The sequence below is a fragment of the Malaclemys terrapin genome, chromosome 24, assembly GCF_027887155.1.
Source record: "Malaclemys terrapin pileata isolate rMalTer1 chromosome 24, rMalTer1.hap1, whole genome shotgun sequence".
NCBI classification, from domain to species: Eukaryota; Metazoa; Chordata; order Testudines; family Emydidae; genus Malaclemys; species Malaclemys terrapin.
Genome location: NC_071528.1, coordinates 6,231,885 through 6,254,988, shown reverse-complemented (window position 1 = coordinate 6,254,988; position 23,104 = coordinate 6,231,885). Strand labels below are relative to the sequence as shown.

Sequence of the window (23,104 nt, the reverse complement as noted above, 5' to 3'; positions counted from 1 at the left end):
ATACTGGCATCAGGGGTGTGAACCCTGCCACTCCCCACCCCCCACGCAACATAGCTATGCTGACAAAACCCCCAATGTAGATGCAGCTAACGTCGTTTGGGGAAGTGTTGTTCTCTGCTGGCATAAAAAACTCCTCCTGTTGGTGTATGCTGCGTCTACACTAGGGGGCTATACCAACACAGCTAGGCCAACATTAGCTAAGCTGGCATAGGCTCTGTAGTGTGGACATAGCCTGAGAATTTGGTCTCTGTCTACCTTTGGTTTTATGGTGTCTTCTGCTTTGGCGAAGGGAACACTGAGGCCTGATCTACACAGAATCATAGGATATCAGGGCTGGAAGGGACCTTAGGAGATCATCTAGTCCAACCCCCTGCTCAAAGCAGGACCAATCCCCAGACAGATTTTTGCCCCAGATCCCTAAATGGCCCCCTCAAGGATTGAACTCACAACCCTGGGTTTAGCAGGCCAATGCTCAAACCACTGAGCTATCCCTCCCCACCTTAGCTGCACCTATCATTGGTGTACACAGCGCTAGTTCGATGGAGGAGTTGTTTTGCTGACCTAGCTACGGCTTCTCGGGGAGGGGAGAACCCTTCCCATTGCTGTGTGAGTGTCCACACTGAAGTGCGACAGTGCTGTTGCCGTAGCATTAAATATAGTCTTAGCCTGAGACTCTCCATAACCACCTTTTAAAATCACCGTAGGACTCACTCAGCCCTTCCTCCTCCCGAGGAAGGTAAATTGAGTTCAGTTCACACTGTGTAGCTGTCTTTTCGGTTAGGTATTAAGCACCAAGTGTGGACGTGAAAGATTTTACGGCTGGTAGATTGCCACCCTTACCCAAAGATGGCTGCGTTGCAGAAGCGCTGTCTATATTTGGTTTGTAAAGCACTTTGGGATCTTTCGGGGGGGAGGGTGCTATGTAAATGCAAAATAATATTCATTCTTTCAAAGTAATGCCCTGCGTTCCGAACGTTGAAGGCAGTTTGAGCTGTCACTCGGAACATAGTGACATACCGCCTTTGCCCACACAGTCCCTGCGCTTTCAGACTAATTATTTTGTAAAAAGCTTTGAGAGACTTGGAGTATGAAAGGCATTTCATACAACTAGTCTCTATTCCACCCACTCACGGGCTCATTCTGTACGGCGCTAAGCATCCTCAGTTCTTACTTTCAGTGGGAGATAAGGGAGCTCAGCACCTTTCAGAGGAAGCACACAACCTTGTATGGTTAGGCTTGTAGGCGTTTGAGGAAGAGATGGAAATTGCCCATATCAACTTGTTCAGTTTTTTTCTTTTTTTTTTTGATTCTATGACTCCTTTGCATCACTATTAGGGCCCTGATTTTCATCTCCTTTATGTACCCACCCGTGAGAGCCAGCGTTGTTACTGTCCCTCTGGTGAAGGAGAACAGGCCAGGGCTGCTTTAGAATAAGAGCATCTAGGTTTTACAAGAGCACCGATTTGTCAGCAGCCAGAGGGCTGCGCCCAATTTGCGTAACTTACCTGCAGCTTCAAATAGTCTGTAAAACTGACTGTGTTTTATTTATAGTAGCAAGTTCATCACAGCTCAAATTGTGAAGCTGTGTGCCAAAGTGTCGTATTCTGAACCTGCCACTGAAAAGAGTGCCAAATTTGGATACCCTGGTTTTGAAGGCCGGGGAGAGCACCTATGGATTTGCCAATGCTGCATGTGTGAAAGATATAAAACCTCGTTTTTCCGCAGGGGATGGGATAGGCCTGTGGGAGTGGCTGGAGAGGAATGTGTGTTCCTGTCGTTGAAGATCTGGCAGCGAGGAGAGGCGTGGGTGTTTGACAACCAACTATCTGTGCGTCTTCCTCTGTCCTCTGGGTTGCTGCTGCTTCTTCTGCTAGAGCAGCCCCATCCATTGGCTGACCTGTCATTTTGGAAGTGTATCGTGTTGCAAAGGTTACTCCTGTTGCCATGTTTTCATAGGGTGGAACTGCACTTTCCAAAAGTGCAGGACAGTCAGAAGTAACAACACAACGTTGCCAAAATCCATTCCATTTCTAAGGTGCACAGTAGACACCCCCACTTTTAAATGCCGTCCCTTTTCCACGCTGCCTGAGAAGCAATGTCACGTTTGCTCATGCTGTGAGCAATATGACTAACTTGGCAATAGCCAGCAGAAAACGTGTATAACAGGACTTTGGAAACAGATTATTACAGGGGTGAGCAAACTATGGCCTGGGGGCCGCATCTGGCCATTCAGACATTTTAATCCGGCCCTCCGGCTCCTGCCGGGGAGCAGGGTTTGGGGCTCGCTCCGGTCGGGGAGTGGGGTCGGGGGCTTGCCCTACTCCTTGTGTACCGTGGCTCCGCGCAGCTCCCGGAAGCAGCTGCATGACCCCCCTCCGGTTCCTACATATAGGGGCAGTCAAGGGGCTCGCCACTGTGCCCCCACCCCAAATGCCGCCCCCGCAGCTCCCATTGGGGCAATGGGAGCTGCAGGGGCGGGAGCTGCAGACGGGGCAGCGTGCAGAGCTGCCTGGCTGTGCCTCTGCGTAGGAGCCAGAGGGGGGACATACCGCTGCTTCTGGGAGCTGCTTGAAGTAAGCAGTGCCTGGAGCCTGTACCCCGACCTCCTCCCATGCCCCAGCCCATATGCCCCTCCTGCTCTCCGAACCCCTTGATCCCAGCCCGGAGCATCCTCCTGCACCCCAAACTCTCATCCCCACCCCAGAGCCAGCACCCCTAGTCAGACCCCTCACCCCCTCTCCCCCGCACCCTAACCGCCTGCCCCAGCTCGGAGTCCCCTCCCACACTCTGAACTCCTCATTTCTGGACCCACCAAGAGCCTTCCCCCCCCCCCCAGTCCTCACCCTCTTCTGTACCCCAACCCCCAATTTCGTGAGCATTCATGGCCTGCCATACAATTTCTATACCCAGATGTGGCCCTTGGGCCAAAAAGTTTGCCCACCCCTGGATTAATAGTGTGAGAGTAGACTGACAAATTTTGATCTTTCAAAGAGTTCATTACCTAGGATTTACCTCCATCCTATGATAGGGATTAAAAAAATCATTTATCCTGGGAGTGGAAAGCATAATTGCCCTGTTCTGTACACTCCCCTGAAACTCTGGTATGGTATGGTATCGGAGACAGGACACTGGGCAAGATGGACCATGGTCTGACCAAGTATGGCAACTCTTATATTCTTATAATTGGCCATAAACAATAAAAGCCATGAAAGAAGATTGTCTCTTCTAGTTTTGAGTCAGTTGACAAGATTAAAACCTAAGTTAAAAGTCTTCGCATTCGTGCATTTTCCATTTTTGCAGTTTGTTCTAATGTACTGCCTTGAGTAGCCCTTGTTCAGGAAGCAACATGAAAAACCATCTTGTTTTCCATCTCTGCAGAGCCCTGAGCTCTAGCCATGTTCTGCACAAAGGCTTAGCCAGTGGTTTCTCAAACTCATTATTTTTACTGATTTACTTTTAAAATACATCCTGTTTTCAGTATAAACTAGTAAGTTTTTCTTAAGTTAATGTTGTGAGTTCAGCAGAATCATTTTGATTGCGATCTTGGTTCGTTTTTTAGAAACGTATGGGGATGAACAGGCCAGTTTAGTAGCACTTAGTGGCCCTGAATCATGATTGTTATCATGAACTTCTGTTAATTACAGAGGAGAAAATTATCTTTTTCTGTGCCTGGTGCTTAGCGAGGGAGCAAGTTGCTTGCTGACTACATAATTGCCACAAAATTATGTACACTGGTTAGCATACGGGTGCCTTGTGAGCAGATTAGACATCAGTCTATGCTTTACTGATTTTCTTTGACTTTAATGTCTCAATTGAAAGTTGCTATCTCCTACTTGGATAAATAGATGTAAAATTTTCAAGTGATGTGCAAACTACTTATACAGCAAGAGTAAAAATGCATTCACCAAAAAAATCTCCCCAGCAATTCTTTCTTCTCTATTTCTATGTAAAAGATCAAATGGAGTGGTAGGATATCACTGCAATTAGTCTAAGTGCCAAGGTGGATTGTTCAGAGTCTGCATGCTCCAAGATTCTCAGACAGTTTTAATGTTATAATTATCTGAGGAAGTTGCAACATCTGAAAAGAGATTTGTGGAAAGACAAATGTCAAACATTTCTGGTTATCTTTTAAATTTTGTGAGCATACTTAATACACTGCCTTAATCTCCTTGCTCTATGAAATTGAAGTGTAGTTTTACCTTTCTAAAGGACCCGTTAATGGTGGTACTTTGTTCCATTTCAGTGACTTCTGTGTCACATTTGCTCAGTTTATCAGCCAGGGTAAGGTTTTCTCCCTCCCAGTCACAAACCTCAGTGGACTGCAAGTGAAATTGGGAGATGTTTGGTGCTTCAGACACTGGCATCAGCGGTAAAAAATAATTAGAACTTGGTTGGCAATTTTTGTCACAATAAAATACAGTTGTGCATCCATGTTAGCTCTGCAGTGCTTACAGTAATAAAAATAATTTAAAAACTCTTTACATTAAGTAGCTAGGACACGGCGAAATAGGAGGAGCAGATATGTGTAGTAACAAGATGGAGTTTTAGTTATCATTTAGATGAAAACTGAATTTTAAATTCACAAATGAAAATTTTACCTATAGAGCTTTTCAAAACAGTAGTAAGTTATAAAGGCATTGGATTCACAACGGTGTATTATTCATAGGCTTTAAGACCAGGAGCGACCATTGTGATCACCTAGTTTGACCTCCTGCTTCACAGAAGTTGGAGAACGTTGAGCAGCTAGTGTGTCCCATTCCACACGCAAGAGCATGTTTTTGGTTGTTTTTTTTGTTGGTTTGTTACATATCTTTCCAATGCCGGGTTCTGATGATAGTGGAGCTTCTCTTTTAGACTTTAATAGACATTTCATACATAGTCAAAGATAATCTTACTTTAGAAAAATTGCTGGATCTAAGATACTTTTTTTTTCTTTTCTCCCCTTACAGAGCTTGGTTATGATCCATATAACCCTGAGCTTCCCAAGCCTTCGACCCAAATAGCGAATGGTGCTTTGGGTGACATTACAGTGTCAACCCCTAGCATTCTGCAGCTGGAGTTGGTCAACAAGGCCATTGAAGAGGTAAAATATGAAGTTGAGAGAGAGCAGAAAAAGTATGAGGAGCTATTGGAGACAACAAAGGAATACAGCACATCTGAGGCTACTTCGCTTATTTCCAAAACACCTGTATCAGCTGCTGTGACAAAAACAGACTCTTTAGAATATAACCCAGGTAGCTATAACTTGAATAATAACACAGACTACAACCCTACGCCTTTGGCTGCTGCTAGTTCAAGTAAATACACCTTGGATACTTTTGATAATGCAAAATCCAAAGGCAGTTCATTGGAATACGTTCCCAAGGTTGTGGCTCAGCCTAAAAAATACAGTAGCGTTGTCACGAACAATAAGTATGTGATTGATGACTCCAAGCCTTCTACGGACTTGGAATATGACCCTCTTTCAAATTACTCAGCAAGGCTTTTGAGCAAAGCCTGCACAAAGGAGCAGAAGGGGACCAAAAGGAGAAAGGTCTCTAGTCATGGAGAATCTTATTCTCCTTCACGCAAAAAGCACTGTAATGTATCCAATAACTATGGAACGTATGCCAAATTCTCTGACTCTGAAGAGGATGTCGACTTGGAATACCAGCCAACCTCCGTTAGCCGTTTACAATCTAAAGTCAGTTCTGAAAATGAATCAAGTGATGGGTTGTCCATCAAAGAAAAGAGCACCAAACTGGAAGACCTAAATTCCCGGGAGATGAAAGAAATGGCAGTGCAGTATGACATGGAAGATATTGAAAGTCCACAGAAAAATCTTGTCAAAGACTTGTCGGAGAAGAATACAAAATTGGCAAAGGCATCTTCTGGCAAGAATGATCAGGATGTTGAAGAGAAAGACAGCAAAGAGATTGCAAAAGACAAAATGAAAAAGAAAAAAACAGATGGCAGGAAACCCCCTTGCCACAAAGAGATGGGCAAGAAGGAGAAAAGTAAAAACACAAAGAAAGAGAGAATAGTCAAGAAAGAAGAAAAATTAAAAATTAAAAATGGAGAAAAAAACTGTAAAGAGAAAAGTATCAAAGCAAAACCAGACGGGAATTCGAAGAAATCTGAAAAAGAGAAATTGGAAAAAGTGGCTAAGAAAGAGAAGTCTAAGTCCACCAGTTGTGCAGCCAGCTCAGGGAAAAGCAAGAATGAGGGGCTCTGTAAGGAAGCTAGCACAGAGAAGCCGGAAGGTAGCAAGAAGGACTCCGTGCTAAAGGCAGCTGATCTGAAAAATGGCAAACAAGCCTCTAGTGATAAACACAAAGACAAAGGGGGCAAGACTTCTGCCTCTGATCGTCCAAAAAAGAAGGCAAGCCCTGCGAAAGTGGGGAACTCAAAAGGCAAGTGTAAGCCGAAACAGCGGACGTTGAGCCACGTTGACCTATTTGGAGATGAGAGTGGGGAGGAGGAGAAGGTGGGCCAATCTCTGGCTCCATTTCCAAACATGAGCTCAGACTCCGATGGCGATGATGGCTCCTATGGTTTTCAGAGTGATAATGAAGGGACAAAGAGCATTCAGCGCTCCAAGCTGTCCAAGTCATCTTCATCCTCCTCAGCCTCTGATGACATTGATTATTCCGTCCTGGAGAAAGATTTGGATTATGACTCTGACCCCATGGAAGAGTGCCTCAGAATTTTTAACGAATCCACGGATGTGAAAACAGAAGACAAGGGAAGGCTAGGGAAGCAGGTAATGCTCATTCTGAATTCAACACTAGTCAGTCATTCCCCTGCCTCCAAATCTAGATGTTAAACCAACTGCCTTTAGTGTCCTGTAGCATTTCATAGCCCATAACCAATATTTAGTTGAATATTGGGATATTCTCTAGTTCAGGGGTTCTCAAACTTCATTGCACTGTGATCCCCTTCTGACAACAAAAATTACTACATGACCCCAGGATGGGGGACCAAAGCCTGAGCACGCCCGAGCCCGGCCACCTCAGGAGGGGGGACAAAGCTTGAGCCCCCCACCACCCTGTGCAGGTGGGCCAAAGTCGAAGCTCAAAGGCTTCAGCCTCAGGCGAGGGGGAGGGGGGTCTGTAACCTGAGCCCCACCACTCAGGACTGAACCTGTCGGGCTTTGGGGCTTGGGCTTCAGCCCCAGACCCAGCAAGTCTAATGCCAGCCCTGGTAACCCCATTAAAACGGAGTCACGACCCACTTTGGGGTCACGACCCACAGTTTGAGAACTGCTGATCTAGTTCAGGGGTAGGCAACCTATGGCACGCGTGCCGAAGGCGGCACGCGAGCTGATTTTCAGTGGCAGTCACGCTGCCCAGGTCCTGGCCACCGGTCCGGGGGGCTCTGCATTTTAATTTAATTGTAAATGAAGCTGCTTAAATATTTTAAAAACCTTATTTACTTTACATACAACAATAGTTATATATTATAGACTTATAGAAAGAGCCCTTTTAAAAACGTTAAAATGTATTACTGGCCCATGAAACCTTAAATTAGAGTGAATAAATGAAGACTTGGCACACCACTTCTGAAAGGTTGCCAACCCCTGATCTAGCTGATACTTTTAAAGGGACCCTCTGAAAGCCTATATGTTTGCCATTTTAAACTCTCATAGTTCAATTCCTGCATAAGGATTCCCATCCATCCATACATGAATAGTGTAAACTCTTAAGTGGCGGGAAGAATTACTCAGCATGATACAAAAGATATTTGGAGGAATGGGATGAAATAAAGAAAAAAAAATTTATCTTAAAAGCTGCATAACAGTGAGGTCCCTATGGTTGTGGCATAGTCTCCTGATTAAGTGTAGAAAGCCCCATCCATGGAGACATTTAAAACTAAGTAGGGCAAAGCTCTAGAAAACACGCTGTCAGTAATAATCCTTTAGTGGCCTCCGGGATGATAGGGTAGAAATAAATTAATCTTATCCTCCATCTTTTTGACATCTGAGTTAACGAGACAATGAGAACAAACCCTCAGCTAAACGTGTGGCTGGCTGTAAATGAACAGAAGCACTTGATTTCATGTCAAACATAATGCTGTTAAGTTTTCTATTGGGGATCACTTCATTTGCACCATAGCAGGTGTTTCTGGAAATCAAACTGGGAACAGACTCTAGAAAAAACCTGACTTCCTTTATTCAAAGAAACACCGAAAACCTTTATCACCAATATTCTCTTTTAGGCACATCTGATTGCAATGGAGCGTACCAAAGAGTTACATTTAACTGAGACAGGTGTATTGTATGGGCTCACTATGTCCAGACTAAGGCTTCTTTGATGAAGTTGAGATAACTAGATGCATTCGGCATGTGTTGAACAAAGCATGATATTAAAAGACAAATGCTCCTAAGCACCTGAGAAGTTGCTGATTGGCTTTGACTGAAGCCACAACTGCTGAATGGAGAAGAGAATTTTGCCCCATGAAAGACTGACTGGCTAATACAGCTTCTGATTCTAGATATTACTTGCTGTAATGGCACTGATCAGAGCCTAATGTTCTCTCTTGCTGACAGGTAATGATATATGTGACACTGATGTTAGGGCCTTGGTGGAAGAAATTATAAAGGAGGTTTCCCTGTTACCTGATTCTGCTGGTTTAATAGTTCAGAAGAAAATAATAACTGTTTAAACACAGGCGTTCTTTTGATGGTGTTTAGGAAAGGGTAGGTGAGAGTTGTTTAATTGTCTGTGTTCCCATTGTCAAAAGCCTCACGCTTTAATAAGAAGGTCCCAACAATAGCAATAAACTCTACGTTGCCAATTTTAAATGAAAGGAGTTTAACAACATGCCAGTTTGTTTATAGCAAGGAAGGTTTGTCGTCTTCTTCGAGCTTTCCAAATGTTGCATAGTGCAAAAATGGTGGAGTTCTTATAACTCTTATTCCCTTGAAAAAGTACTGAAATGAGGGCTCTAATTCACTTCAATGAAACTGTGCAAATGCAGTGTTATGGCACAGAATGGAAATGTTCATGGGGCAACATTCTCACAGCAACTAACTGGTCCTTGCACGCACAGCATTTTATAGTCCTTCATCAAGGCTTTAATTTTCCCTTTTTGGAGAAGGCTTCCTTCCCTTGCACCCCATAGCTATTGAAGATTAAGAGGAGAGAAGATTGGTCTTTTAAGAGGGAAAGATACCTCTGAGTAGGTGCTTATTTAGGTGTGTTCTGCTTTAAAAACCAGCCCGGAGCCCCAGATCTCAGTGAGTTGTTAATTTTGAAGGTATTTATAGGGCCAGATTTTTAAGAGAGTTCAGCACTTAACAGCTCCTATTTAGGAATCTAACAGGATCCATCCTGCTGGGATTATCTGCATTTATCTATCTAACCCGTTCCTTGTCATGCAGGCGCCTCGGACATAGGGCTTTCCTGTTCTCTGCCGGTGGCACACAGTTTAGTCTCTTGAGGACTGAAATGCTTTGGTCTAACTCAAGTATTTGGGCTTAATATAGGGGTCTCTGGATGGACTCTAATGGCTTGTGATATGCAGGAGGTCAGGCTAGATGATTTAAAGGTACCTTCTGGCCTTAAACGCTGTGGAACTCTATGTGGTCAGATTTAAGAAAGAAAAAAAAATCTTCTGTTGAGGCCCCTAAATAATTAGGACCTGACCAGTTTTGAAAACCTGGTCAGGAATGTCACAGTGGGAACTGCTGGGTGCTGAGCGCTTTTGAAAATCCGGCTCTTGTTTAGACGCTTAGGTGAGAACTGAGCTTTTCCTAAGATCACGTCTATAGCTTTGTCTAAACGAAATTTCTTTGTGAATGTCAAATTTAGCTCCTTTGAGAACTCTGCTCGTGGCTCTTTTGGAGTGTTAAAAATAAGAATGATCAGAGCACGGAGACGGCTCTAAAGTAGTTAATATGTGCAACACTCATTGTACATGCCTTTATAACTCAACCAGCTAAACGGAGTTTTATCAGCATTGCTAAACAGGTTGGTTTGTTTGCTGGGAACAAGTCTGAGGAGTCAGCCCAAAAGTGGCTTTTTATCTGGCAAATCAAAGGTACGTCTACACTTACTGGAGGGTCCGGCGGCAGGCAATCGATGTTCTGGGATCGATTTATCGCGTCTGGTTTAGACGTGATAAATTGATCCCGGATCGATCCCGGAAGTGCTCGCCCGGTACTCCAGCTCGCCGAGAGGAGTACGCGGAGTCGACGGGGGAGCCTGCCTGCCGCGTCTGGACCCGCGGTAAGTTCGGACTAAGGTACTTCGAATTCAGCTACGTTATTAACGTAGCTGAATTTGCGTACCTTAGTCCGAAGTGGGGGCTTAGTGGCGACCAGGCCCAAGTGTCTGGAAACAGGAGCGTTAAAAAGCATCTTCTCTACTGCAAAGCTGTTGTTCTATCCTGGGTTTCTGCCTCGTGAACAAAGCATCTCGGCATTTGGCACCACAGTCCCTCGATGGATTAGTCTTGTATATAGCTGCAGGGGTGCCTTGTTTCTTAAAAGCAGAACAGTGACATTGAGGCACAGTGCGCCGCAGCTTTTCAGGGCCTGCTCGGTGAGAGATCATTATGTGGGACCAAGAAATTAACTAATCTAGAGTTTAATTAAATTCCTTGGCTTTAAAAATGTTGCTAACACATTGAGGTACGTAAGTGGTTGGCAGGTAAACAGCACTGCTGAAGCATTCAATCTTTAAGGGCGGCCAATAGAATAGTGTCTGTAATAGATTATACCAAGGCATCCTATTGTAAGATCCGTGAATGGGCTGCATGGGTGGGAACAGTAATGCTGTTGTTCATTTGCTTCACTGGTGCCTCTTATTTTGAAAGCTGGTTCTCTTTCAGTAGTTTAGCAGCTGGTAGTAGTTTGTACTCACCTGCTGTCTGGAAGCAATTTCCCTTTATGGTTCCATTATCCCAGAGGGAGGCTTTCCAAACATCCCCATGGAGCAGAAACTTGAGTCGATTCCATTTTGGAAGTTTGGTCTTTTGTTTTGTAGCCACTGAAAGAAGAGGCAAGTGAAGAAAAGATGGATGACGCTTTAACCACTCTATTTCCTGGCCAAAAAAGGAGGATCTCTCACCTTGCCAAGCAAGGAAACGTAAGTGTAAACCTCGTTAACAAGAATACAATTTGGAGAAAGTTTCCAAGATTTCTTTCCCATCATATGACCACAATGTATTAGGAAACTGCACAGGCTGTAGGTGAAACAACCAAAATATAGGGAAGTTGACTGTGATATATTTGCAGTGGAACCCTGTTACATGGAAGTTCTTTCTTTTCCCCCCTGAATAACTTCACTCTGAAATACAATTTGACTTCCAGTAAAGTTAATGGCAAAACTCCTATTGGCCTTCAGCAAAAACAGGTACCAGCCCTGTAACCGGAATTGCATTCTGCATGTTGTGATGCACTGAGACAGTCTAAGATTTTCGTGTTCCATTAGTATAAATGTAGCTTCATTAGATCAAAGTTAACTGTACACAGGTTACCCTGGGTATATAAGAGAGCTTATTAAGTTTTTGTCTTGCGAAAGCAAAAAGGCTAACATAACATATTTGCCTGAGTCTGAAGCACTGCAAATCTGAGGGGTTGTTTTCCTTGTTTGTCTTTGCTCCATTTTAACCAGCTGAGTGTCTCATTTTACATCTTTTTTCTACACATCTGAATTTAAACTATCTTCAGAAAACAAGAAAATAGGCCATAAAGACATCATCATTTTCTTTCATTCAGATTTTTCATTTGTTTGCCATAGTTTTTCCCTCCAGCTGCTGAAGACAGATTATTCAGTTTTATATTGCAGCAGGAGAAGAATGAAGGTTTAAGCATTGATCTAACCAGGATTTCCAAAATGAATTGTTCTTCCTTTCCACACAGTCTGGAAAAGGGTGTTTTTAACCTTTTAAGCCCTGAGGTCAGTGCAGTGCGTTTTTGTTAATTACATATCTTCAGCCAGTTCGCTTGTTTGATAAGGCTCTTTTTTTTTTATAAACTAAGGAGATAAGAGATTGAAGTAAATGGGTTGGAAATTCATTAACACAAATATTCATTGTAAATATGTACACGTTAGGCATTTATGTATCTTTAGATAAAGGTTCTTAATGCAGCTTCTGACCCTGAAGCACTTTTCAGAGACGCGAGGTAGTCATAGTGCAGTCATTGTCTAGGCAAACAGCAGTTTTGGTGTGCTCAGCAACGGTTTGCACCCAGACTTGGACATCAGAACCTGATCTATAAAGAGAATGTTGCCTAGGAGGTGGTGGTATTGCCTGCTGCTTTCATGTCGTGCCATAGGACCCTTAATGTCTTCCGTTATTGTCAGAAAACATTTACTATGTGTGTGCATGTAGAATTAGATTCCCGATATTGCTACATGCATCCAAATGGTATTGTATGCATTGTGTTCCTTGCCACTTACATCTCAAGAATTTAAGTAGAAACGGAAGAAAAAGAGGGTGTCTTTTAGTTGCGTTTTCGAGTGCGAGAATGAAGAGATTGGTGAGGAGGTAGAAAGCCATTCACACCCAGTTCAGTAGTAATCTAAAGTTATCGTCTATTCTCTGTTTACTCTGACACCAGTTTCCAGTAGACACTAATTTGCTCCCTAGTTTGCAGTCTCAGCAAAAAGGCCAGGTAATTAATGGGTTGTAGAGACTGCCCTCCCTTCTGAAAGACACTAGATGTGGACACCGAGAGTTAGGTTTGAGGTACATCGACTGGGAAGTGTGGGGAAGTTTCCATTGCTACTGCCTCTTTGGTATTTGTTCTCTTGCTAGAAGGTTTCGGTCTTCACTGCTGTCCATTCTGGCACCTTTCCTGCATACTGAATTCCTGCTTCAAAGAAAATGCATATATAACTTTGTCGTACATGAGTATTGTTTTTCAGAAGGGTGCTGTTCCTATGTATGAACAGACCTCTGAATTCTAGTTGTCATGTTCTGATGCTGTAAACACAAGTGAATTGGGTTTTTAAATAAACTAAAACTGAAGGGAGCTGCCTGTAATAACTATTCTGGAAGACTAGCATGACCTCCACTTCCATCAGCTGACACACGCAAACCTTTATAAACAAAATAAGGCTATGTACATGCTACAGCTTAGGTTGGTATAATTTGTCGCTCGGGGGTGTAAATAAGCCACCCCCCTCAGCAACGTAAGTTACAACGATCTAAGCACCGGTGTGGACAGCACTATGTCGGCGGGAGAGTTTCTCCTGCTGACATAGCCACTGCCGCTCGCGGGGGCTGGAATAATTAAGTCGACAGAAGAGCTCTGTGCCATTCATAGAATCCTAGAATAGCAAGGTTAGAAGGGACCTCAGGAGGTCATCTAGTCCAACCCCCTGCTCAAAGCAGGACCAATTCCCAACTAAATCATCCCAGCCAGGGCTTTGTCAAGCCAGACCTTAAAAACCTCCAAGGAAGGAGATTCCACCACCTCCCTAGGTAACGCATTCCAGTGCTTCACCACCCTCCTAGTGAAATAGTGTTTCCTAATATCCAGCCTAGACCTCTCCCACTGCAACTTGAAACCATTGCTCCTTGTTCTGTCATCTGCCACCACTGAGAACAGCCGAGCTCCATCCTCTTTGGAACCCCTTTCAGGTAGTTGAAAGCAGCTATCAAATCCCCCCTCATTCTTCTCTTCTGGAGACTAAACAATCCCAGTTCCCTCAGCCTCTCCTCGTAAGTCATGTGCTCCAGCCCCCTAATCATTTTTGTTGCCCTCCGCTGGACTCTTTCCAATTTTTCCACATCCTTCTTGTAGTGTGGGGCCCAAAACTGGACACAGTACTCCAGATGAGGCCTCACCAATGTCGAATAAAGGGGAATGATCACGTTCCTCGATCTGCTGGCAATGCCCCTACTTATACAGCCCAAAATGCCATTAGCCTTCTTGGCAACAAGGACACACTGTTGACTCATATCCAGCTTCTCGTCCACTGTGACCCCTAGGTCCTCTTCTGCAGAACTGCTGCCTAGCCATTCGGTCCCTAATCTGTAGCAGTGCATGGGATTCTTCCGTCCTAAGTGCAGGACTCTGCCATTGTCCTTGTTGAACCTCATCAGGTTTTTTCTGGCCCAATCCTCTAATTTGTCTAGGTCCCTCTGTATCCGATCCCTACCATTGGCTTAGAGCATCTGCACTAGCAGCACTAGAGCGATGCAGCTGCATTGGTGTAGGCTCCATAGAGTAGCCATAGCCTAAATCCTGGGACCTAGAGTTGTAAAAGAGCCTCTACTGTTTTCTACTCTGAGTGAAGGCCAGGGGTCTGGACTTCTGCAAGCAAACAGATTGATTTTAGAATACTTTGTATCTGTACAGGCAGATGTCCCGAGCAAACCAGTCATCCGGCCGTACCGCCCACCAACTGCCCAGGAGGTCTGTTACCGGAGGATTCAGCTGGCACAGCAGCAGGCGGCACAGCTGGCTGTGGCAGTCCAAAAGGCCTCTCTTGCCTTGCCAGGAGAAAAGAAAAGGATTGCTCATGTGCCAAATGTAGCACTTTCCACAGCCGCAAAGCAGAGTAAGTCACCGCTAGCTCCATTAACTGCCGTCCTTTCACTTTCTCCTATTAAAATGACACTGTCTCCTTAAGAGAATGTTTTAAAGATAATAAAAGCTCCAGGTGTTTTGCAGCGAGAATACAGGAAAACAGGAACATTCCTCCATTTGAGGTAGCACTGGCCAAGTTCAGATTTTTGTGTGCTGGGCCAGAAGTCAGGATGTTGTGATTTTCCCCCCTCCTTTCCCCTCTCCTCCAAACTGAAAAATCCCATGTAACAGGATTCAAAAAAGAATTTCATGGAGGATAGGTCCATCAATGGCTATTCGTCAGGAATGGGTGACAGGGGATGTCACTTGAGGATTACCTGTTCTGTTCATTCTCTCTGGGGCACCTGGTATTGGCCACTGTGGGAAGACAGGTTGCTGGGCTAGATGGACCTTTGGTCTCACCCAGTATGGCCATTCTTATGTTCATTGTTTTCTGAAAAGTAAGAAACTCTTGGAAGCGCACACACGTTTTATGAAATGAAACAAAATGCATGCTACGTGATCCATGTCATAAGTGTATTTATTCCTCAACCATGTTGTCCAAAATAAAAAGCTTTGCCATTCTCTTAGCAAAACAAGAATACCGTTAGTAACTTTCCTTTCCCTTGACTAGTTAGATCTAACGCACTTTTGTATCTGCCCGTACGTACAGATACATTTTCACCAACTTATTTGCTTTTTCACTGTCTAGCCCAGGGGTAGGCAACCTATGGCACGTGTGTTGAAGGCGGCACGGGAGCTGATTTTCAGTGGCACTGTCACTGCCCGGGTCCTGGCCACCGGTCCGGGGGGCTCTGCATTTTAATTTAATTTTAAATGAAGCTTCTTAAACATTTTAAAACATTTTAAAAACCTTATTTACTTTACATACAACAATAGGTTAGTTCTATATTATAGACTTATAGAAAGAGACCTTCTAAAAACGTTCAAATGTATGACTGGCACGCGAAACCTTAAATCAGAGTGAATAAATGAAGACTTGGCCCAGCCCTTCTGAAAGGTTGCCGAGCCCTGATCTAACATATTACAAAGTTCAGAACAATTTGAATGTTCTAAAAGCATGCTGGACTCACGCTAAGCTGGTTGAACAGGAGTTCAGATCTTCTAAACATTGACAAAATTCTGAATGCAGCTGGTCCTGACTTGACTTCCTCAGTTTTCCATCATTTTAATACAATGACCTGTGGCACTACTGCCTTCACAATCCTCGTTACGGGGTAGAAATCTGGATCTTCAGTTTGAAATGCTGGAAGAGAAGGAATGAGCTTACGTTCTACCAGCCATGATTTGGCCACTTCTCCTGTTCAGGGGTTTAACCTATAACCTTTGTATTTGGGAGCAGTAATATTGGCAAAATAATGAAAAGATTCTATAATTTCTCTGAATGGCTTTTTGATTTTATTTCTGTGTAGTTCCATCTTTCTTTATTTGTTCAAGCCAAATTTTCACTGAGGCTCTGACAGTGGTAGCATCTGCCTGTAGTCTCCCAAGTCCCCCTGAAATGTCTACTTTTAAAAATGTAGTGCCTTTCTGTTGAGTCCCTCGTCCGCATAAAACGTGTGTTATGCGTTGTTAAGTTTTCATGCTCGTTGGAAATGTCAACATACTAGTTCTAGTTGCATGCCAGCGTATAGAGTTCCACTAGGCAGGGTATCTGTCAGTGTGACTTTCTAAAGCTAGTTAGAAAACCAAGCTTCCAAACAATTTATAACTCCACCTACTACCTTCTCTTCACCAGTCAGTGACCGTTGAATCCTCCCACTAGATACTCTTCTCTCTCCAGTCACAAATGACTTTGTCCATTCCGTGTTCATATAAATACTTCAGAATGGCGCAAGTTCAAAAAGTAGAAAAATCTGGGTTGACTTTTTTTCTGGATAAAAGCTCTCACAGCACTATAAGTACTACTTTCCCATTGGAAGACCCTCCTGGGTATTGTCAGTACTACAGATACCCTTAGCCCAGGCTGACGGCAAAGAAGATCTGGAGATTATAATCTAGAATCCTCTATTTAGGATTTTTTGGATGAGAAAAGATGTTTTAAAAATTATTGGGTTGTTTCTTGGAAACACAAACTCTGACATCTGTATTTCCTTCTGCCCACAAAATCTACCCTGCCATGTGTGAAAAGAAAGCCAGCCACTTCTCCATGTGTAGTGTGAAAGCAATGTCCTCAAACAGCATTTTAAAGGGGGGGAAATTGCCCCAATATATTAGTGGCAAGATGCTCTTCTTGCAGATGTATTTTAGAAAGTGTGGTTTTGGGGAAGAGGCAATACAAAACAATCTTCTTAGTCCACTAAGGATGTTAATAAACTTTTGGGTTAAGAGGGATGGTGGCATATATTTTTTTCAAGACTCAAGTCACTGCACAAGTGAGACATAAGATGAAATATACTCAGCTGAACATTGCCAACTGTATTTAAGGGAATACAGAAGGTGGAATTCTGACCCCACTGAAGTCAATGGGGAGGGGGGATTGCCATTGATTTCAGTGGGGGAAGGTATTTCAACCTAGTGTGTTCACTCTTTTGCTTTTCTGTTATCATAATATTGACTCATCATGAAGTGGTTTCTGCTATCTAGCTTTCATGTTGCAGATGTCAGGGTATTCTGTCTCCTTCCTCTCCTGCATTTGTGGCATCATTGAGATCTTTTTGTAATGGCTTTTCTGGTATCTGAGTGTCCATGCTAGTGACTGAGTCCTCAGCTTAGCTTTTCTGAGCCCTTCCCTCTTGCTTTATCACAGAAGGCATTATTTCAGGACATGGACAGGTACTTCCAATAGCAACCAAGAACTCGGCTGGTTAGGTGATGAATGAGTCCCCCTGAGACACTTCAGAACACCTTCCGATGCTGTTAGGGCTTATTCACTGGCTCTGTGGATATGGGGAAAGCGGCGGATGAGATATATCTTGACTTTAGCAAAGCTTTTGATACAGTCTCCCACAGTATTCTTGCTACCAAGTTAAAGAAGTATGGATTGGATGAATGGACTATAAGGTGGATAGAAAGCTGGCTGGATTGTTGGGCTCAACGGGTAGTGATCAACGTCTCGATGTCTAGTTGGCAGCCGGTATCAAGCGGAGTGTCCCAGGGGTCAGTCCTGGGGCCCAGTTTTGTTCAACATCTTTATTAATGATCTGGATGATGGGATGAATTGCCCCCTCAGCAAGTTCACAGATGACATTATGGTGGAGGGAGAGGTAGATACGCTGGAGGGTAGGGATAGGGTCCAGAGTGACCTAGACAAATTAGAGGATTGGGCCAAAAGAAATCTGACGAGGGTCAACAAGGACAAATGCAGAGTCCTGCACTTAAGAAGGAAGAATCCCATGCACTGCTACAGGCTGGGGACCAACTGGCTAAGCAGCAGTTTTTCAGAAAAGGACCTGGGGATTACAGTGGACAAGAAGCTGGATATGAGTCAGCAGTGTGCCGTTGTTACCAAGAAGGCCATCGGCATATTGGGCTGTATTATTAGGAGCATTGCCAGCAAATCGAGGGAAGTGATTATTCCCCTCTATTCAGCACTGGTGAGGCGACACCTGGAGTATTGCGTCCAGTTTTGGTCCCCCCACGACAGAAAGGATATGTACAAATTGGAGAGAGTCCAGCAGAGGGCAACGGAAATGATTAGGGGACTGGGGCACGTGATTTACGAGGAGAGGCTGAGGGAACTGGGATTATTTAGTCTGCAGAAGAGAAGAGTGAAAGGGGATTTGATAGCAGCCTTCAACTACATGAAGGGGGGTTCCAATGAGGATGGAGCTTGGCTCTTCTCAGTGGTGGCAGATGACAGACAGATGACAGAACAAGGAGTAATGGTCTCAAGTTGCAGTGGGGGAGGTCTAGGTTGGATATTAGGAAATACTATTTCACTAGGAGGGTGGTGAAGCCTTGGAATGCGTTACCTAGGGAGGTGGTGGAATCTCCATCCTTAGTGGTAGTTAAGGCCCGGCTTGACAAAAGCCCTGGCTGGGATGATTTAGTTGGGGTTGGGCCTGCTTTGAGCAGGGGGTTGACTAGATAACCTCCTGAGGTCTCTTCCAACCCTAGTCTTCTATGATTCTATATTCTTAACTGCTCTTCCCGCACCATTTGAGGACATCACATTCATGCATTCCTTATTAAATAAAAGTGACTATTTTATCACATCAGGTAGTGTGGAAGAAGAAAAGCCCAAGAGCATTTACACAGATCACAATGAGTAGGAGTGTGACAGGATTTAACTTCTGCCAGTGCTCTTTGCACTGGAACCAAGATGTCTGTAATTCTGACACTAACTCTCAAGTCAAAGACTAACTGTGTAGCCCATTGCAGCAGAAACTTCCACCGTCATCACTACGCAGGTTGGACACATCACGTAATTTGACAGACCCACTGAGTTCTTTCTCCATTGACATGGGAGATGAGCACAAGGAATGAAACGACCATTCCTGCATCCCAGTGTGCAGTGCAGTCCTCGAGCTCTGTGTGCTCAGTATGAGAAGTGAAAATGTGGATGGAGTTTCTGTCTAAAATGATATTTTCTGTACCTTGTAGTCACTGTGGGCATTAAGAAAACCATTCCAGTCAGCAGCGTTACAGCCCCCAATGGCTCTGAGGCACCTGCTCTTACCCTGAAGGCCCGGACGCTAACTGGCATGACGTCTAAGACCACTACTACTGCTTTCCAGAAAAGAATAGCACACGCTCCCAGTCTACAGGTAAAACAAACTCTTGGCATATCGAACCCATCTCCATAGTATGGTTTTTCTCTTCATTCCACATTGGTTTGATTGCATGTAACTTGTGCTGTTGCAGGCTCCCGGAGCAGTGAGATTCGGCTAGCTGCTGATATGTTCTAACTGAGTTTCCCACTCTTATTGGGTTTGCCCTACCCAGGATTACGTAACTGTAGCATTTAGTTGGGCTGCAACGTACTTCAGGAAATGCTTCTCTGATCATGCGACTCAGAGTGACATTGAGGGCAGAAATGGTTTCTGTCCTAAAAATAACCTTTTGAAAGCCACCTGGATGTATCTACAACCGAATTCTAACGTTTAAATATACTGTAACCTTATACCAATCTCTCATCTTGTGCCTGTACCCTGTTTGTACTGTCTGTGTAGATTTGTAGCTGTTTGGGGCACGGACCTTGTCATCCTATGTGTTTGAAAAGTGCCACTTATGCTACAGCTCTCTGTTGCTGGGCAAAAAGGGTGCATTTTCATGTTGTTAGCTCACTTGAGTGAGGTCTACACAGAAAAGCTTTGGTGTTTTTTAGTTTTGCATAAGGCGTGAATTTAAACTGGTCTAGTTATACCAGTATATCCCTCTTTGTGGACACTCTTATTCCAGAATAAGAGTGGCTTTTTTCAGTTTAGCTCAGGCTGTGTTGTCTACACTGCCCACTTTCAGTGATAAAATTTTAGACATTCAGGGGTGTGAAAAAACATCCCCCTGAGCAATGAAAGTTTTAGCACTGAAAAGCGCCAGTATAGACAGCACTTTATCGCCGGGAGCTGCTTGTTCAGGGTGGTTATTTTTTATTGCCGGGAGAGCTTTCCCCCGGTGATAAAGCATGACCACACTGCCCATGTCACAGTGCTGTGTAGACATACCCTCCGACTCCTTCCCAAGTGACATAAACTAAATTGGAAAAAGGCACGTTGAATAAGGCTACCTCTACACTATGGGGGGGGAGGGGATCGATTTAAGATACGCAGATTCAGCTACGTGAATAGCGTAGCTGAATTCGACGTATCGCAGCCGACTTACCCCGCTGTGAGGACGGCGGCAAAATCGACCTCTGTGGCTTCCCATCGACGGCGCTTACTCCCACCTCCGCTGGTGGAGTAAGAGCGTCGATTCGGGGATCGATTGTCGTGTCCCGACGGGATGCGATAAATCGATCCCCGAGAGGTCGATTTCTACCCGCCGATTCAGGCGGGTAGTGTAGACCCAGCCTGAGTGTCCACACAGGAAGTTATACTGGTATAACTACATCTGTTGAAAGTTACACCTTAGGTTATGTTGGAAAAACTTTCCTATGTAGATAAGGCTGTCACTTAACTAGCAGTATGAGTGATTTTCAGTGGTGTTAAGTTAACTTCATTGAACAAATATGACTGACAGAAGCACCCTTTCTGCCTGTCAAGACAGGGCCAATGGCACGACATAAAACAAACTTTCATCCTCATTGGAGCAATTGGTGCTGCAGGTCCCTTTCACCCCCCAGTCTCTCCTGGTGCACCTCGGTCTTAACTTGCAGCACGTGGGCTGTTATGTTCCTGGGTTTATGTTGGGTGGCTTTGTGATGTGGGCATACAGTTTGTAGGAAGAGACTAAAAGCATATCACTTGTGATGTAAGCTGGCATTTAGAGTATGTCTACACAGCAGTCATCAGGTGTGATTGCAGCACATATAGGCATACCCAAGCTAGCTTTGATCTAGCTAGCTTGAACAACAATAGCAGGGAAGCCGTGGCAGCACAGACTAGCTGCTCGCAGGAGCCGGGGCAGGGTTGTACCCAGGCAGCTAGGCGGTGCCTCTGCTCTTTGCTGTAGCTTCTCTGCTATTGTTGTTCAAGATTACTAGCTCAAAACTGGCTTGGGTATGTCTGCCCGTGCTTCAGTCACACCTCTGATTGCAGTGCAGACAGACCTTTTTAGGAAAATGGAGTGGTTGGGTGTACCCTAGTCAAAGACAGAGTATTTTTAGTCAGTATTCCAAGACAAAAATCGTTAGGGCATAGAAAGTGCACATCAGTTACTTAAGGGTAAAAGTCCTTACAAGCACTTTGTAGTTGGCACACACAAAAATGTACAAAGACAGGAAATTCAATGGCGTAATTAAACTTACGAGAACCCCAACTTGCGAGTATGGGAATTCAGTTAGGTTGCCAAATTATCTGAATTCAGCCCCTTAGCGTGTTGCCAGCCTCCCATTTTCCCTTCTTTGCAGGTGGAGTATCGGAAATGTGCACCACAGACCATTGGTTTTATGTTTGGTTTCATACAGTCATGTCTCCGATACGAAGTGTGATGCTTTGTCACCACACTAACCTTGACTCTTTTAATGTAAGTGCTACAATTTTAATGGTCTGGGAAGCTTTTCTATGTAGACATACTAGCTTTGTGTCTAACGCCACTGAGGCTACTTGCCTGCCTTGTGGAATCTTAAGGCCCGATTCCACTTGACTGTAACAAAACACTATAAAAATCTCAATACCTCTTTATAATACAAATACTGTGGGGGACCAGGGCAGTTGCAAGTGTTATTTTTGCGACTGCAAAGGACACACATTGTATCGGGGTTTGAGAAGGTTTTCAGAAAGGAAGTCACAGCACTATTAATAACACCTGGGAAATATGAGATACCCAAAGCCATTTGTTTCTCAAGCCCTGCACAACCTTTTATCTTTTTCTCTTTAGAGCGCTAGTTTAAAGAGGCCCGTTATTCCCACTGAGTTTGGTGCCAAAGTCCCAACCAACATTCGCCAAAGGTACCTCAATCTCTTCATTGATGAGTGCCTGAAGTTCTGCTCTTCCTCACAGGAAGCGTTTGACAAGGTCTGTGTTGGCATTCGCTTTTAAGTATGAAGTTTGGAGTGGGGGATTTTTTTTTTCTGTTTGTCATGATCATTTTAGGTTTTGTTTTCTAGCTGTGCTGCTGCCAATGCTACTTATTCAGGAGTGAAGTAGGTTAAAAACGCATGTGATCCTTAGAAAAATGGCAAAGATTACAATTCCAGTGGAATTTCACCTTGCTCCCTGCTGGGAGATCCATGCATGGTCCCAGGGAAATCTCTTCCAGAGTCAGACTCTAGAAAATCCTTCCCAAGTTTTATCCTGAACCCAGAGCATGCTGGTAAAGGCCTTCTGGAGATTGTCCGTCTGTACAGCTATGCATATGGTGCAGACATGATCTGTAAAGCTCATAGTTCATGTTACCTCACTATTGAGTCTTGGTGCCTTGATTTTAAGGAGCCTCACAGTGACCTGCTAACATATCATTAGCATTTCCTGAGGCAGAGTTGAGAAAATCATGTGCTTTACTTTGAGAAACCCTAACCACTGAGGTCAGTTGGGTAAATTCAAAATAACATGCCACACGTGTCTGGTGCAAAACCAACTCTGAGGATTTTTCTTGTGGCATCTCCCCTTTCCCACTCCCAGTAGGAAATGTTCCTATTGCAACCAGGGCGTGGTTCTGAGTGTGAATGGGTTCTTATCTGCCATTCTGGATAACCTCCCTTTTTGCCTACTTCATACCTCTGTGCTTTCATGCTGCTGCAGGAGGACCACTGAGCAATTTTTCTAAGACAGCGTCCAGGGCTGCGCTTGTGAATCTAGCTAGAGTTCAAATGCATCCCCTCCATGACCTGCTGTTAACACTGTTACCCCACAAGTAGGAGGACCCAAGACAGTTTCTGAACTAGTGTCTCTTGCCTTGTATCTTGGCACATTGCTTCTGAAACCCTTTGGTGCCAGTTGTATGGACAATCACTTTGAGGGTACTGTGTTCAAGAAGACTCACGCTCTCTCACACAACTAAAATCGAACGCGCTAAAGGAGCAGGTGGTAACAAACTAC

At 44.3% G+C, this 23,104-nt stretch overlaps 1 protein-coding gene across 2 annotated transcripts in view; it reads left to right on the top strand.

Moving 5' to 3' along the window:
- Positions 1-23,104, top strand: part of REXO1 (RNA exonuclease 1 homolog) — a 74,191-nt gene that overhangs the window by 21,016 nt on the left and 30,071 nt on the right. For both annotated transcript variants that reach the window (XM_054013535.1, XM_054013534.1), the window contains exons 2-6: positions 4,950-6,742; positions 10,968-11,069; positions 14,294-14,495; positions 19,070-19,233; positions 21,944-22,081. In XM_054013535.1, the coding sequence (XP_053869510.1) occupies positions 4,950-6,742; positions 10,968-11,069; positions 14,294-14,495; positions 19,070-19,233; positions 21,944-22,081 (2,399 nt within the window). The remainder of the gene's footprint in view (positions 1-4,949; positions 6,743-10,967; positions 11,070-14,293; positions 14,496-19,069; positions 19,234-21,943; positions 22,082-23,104) is intronic.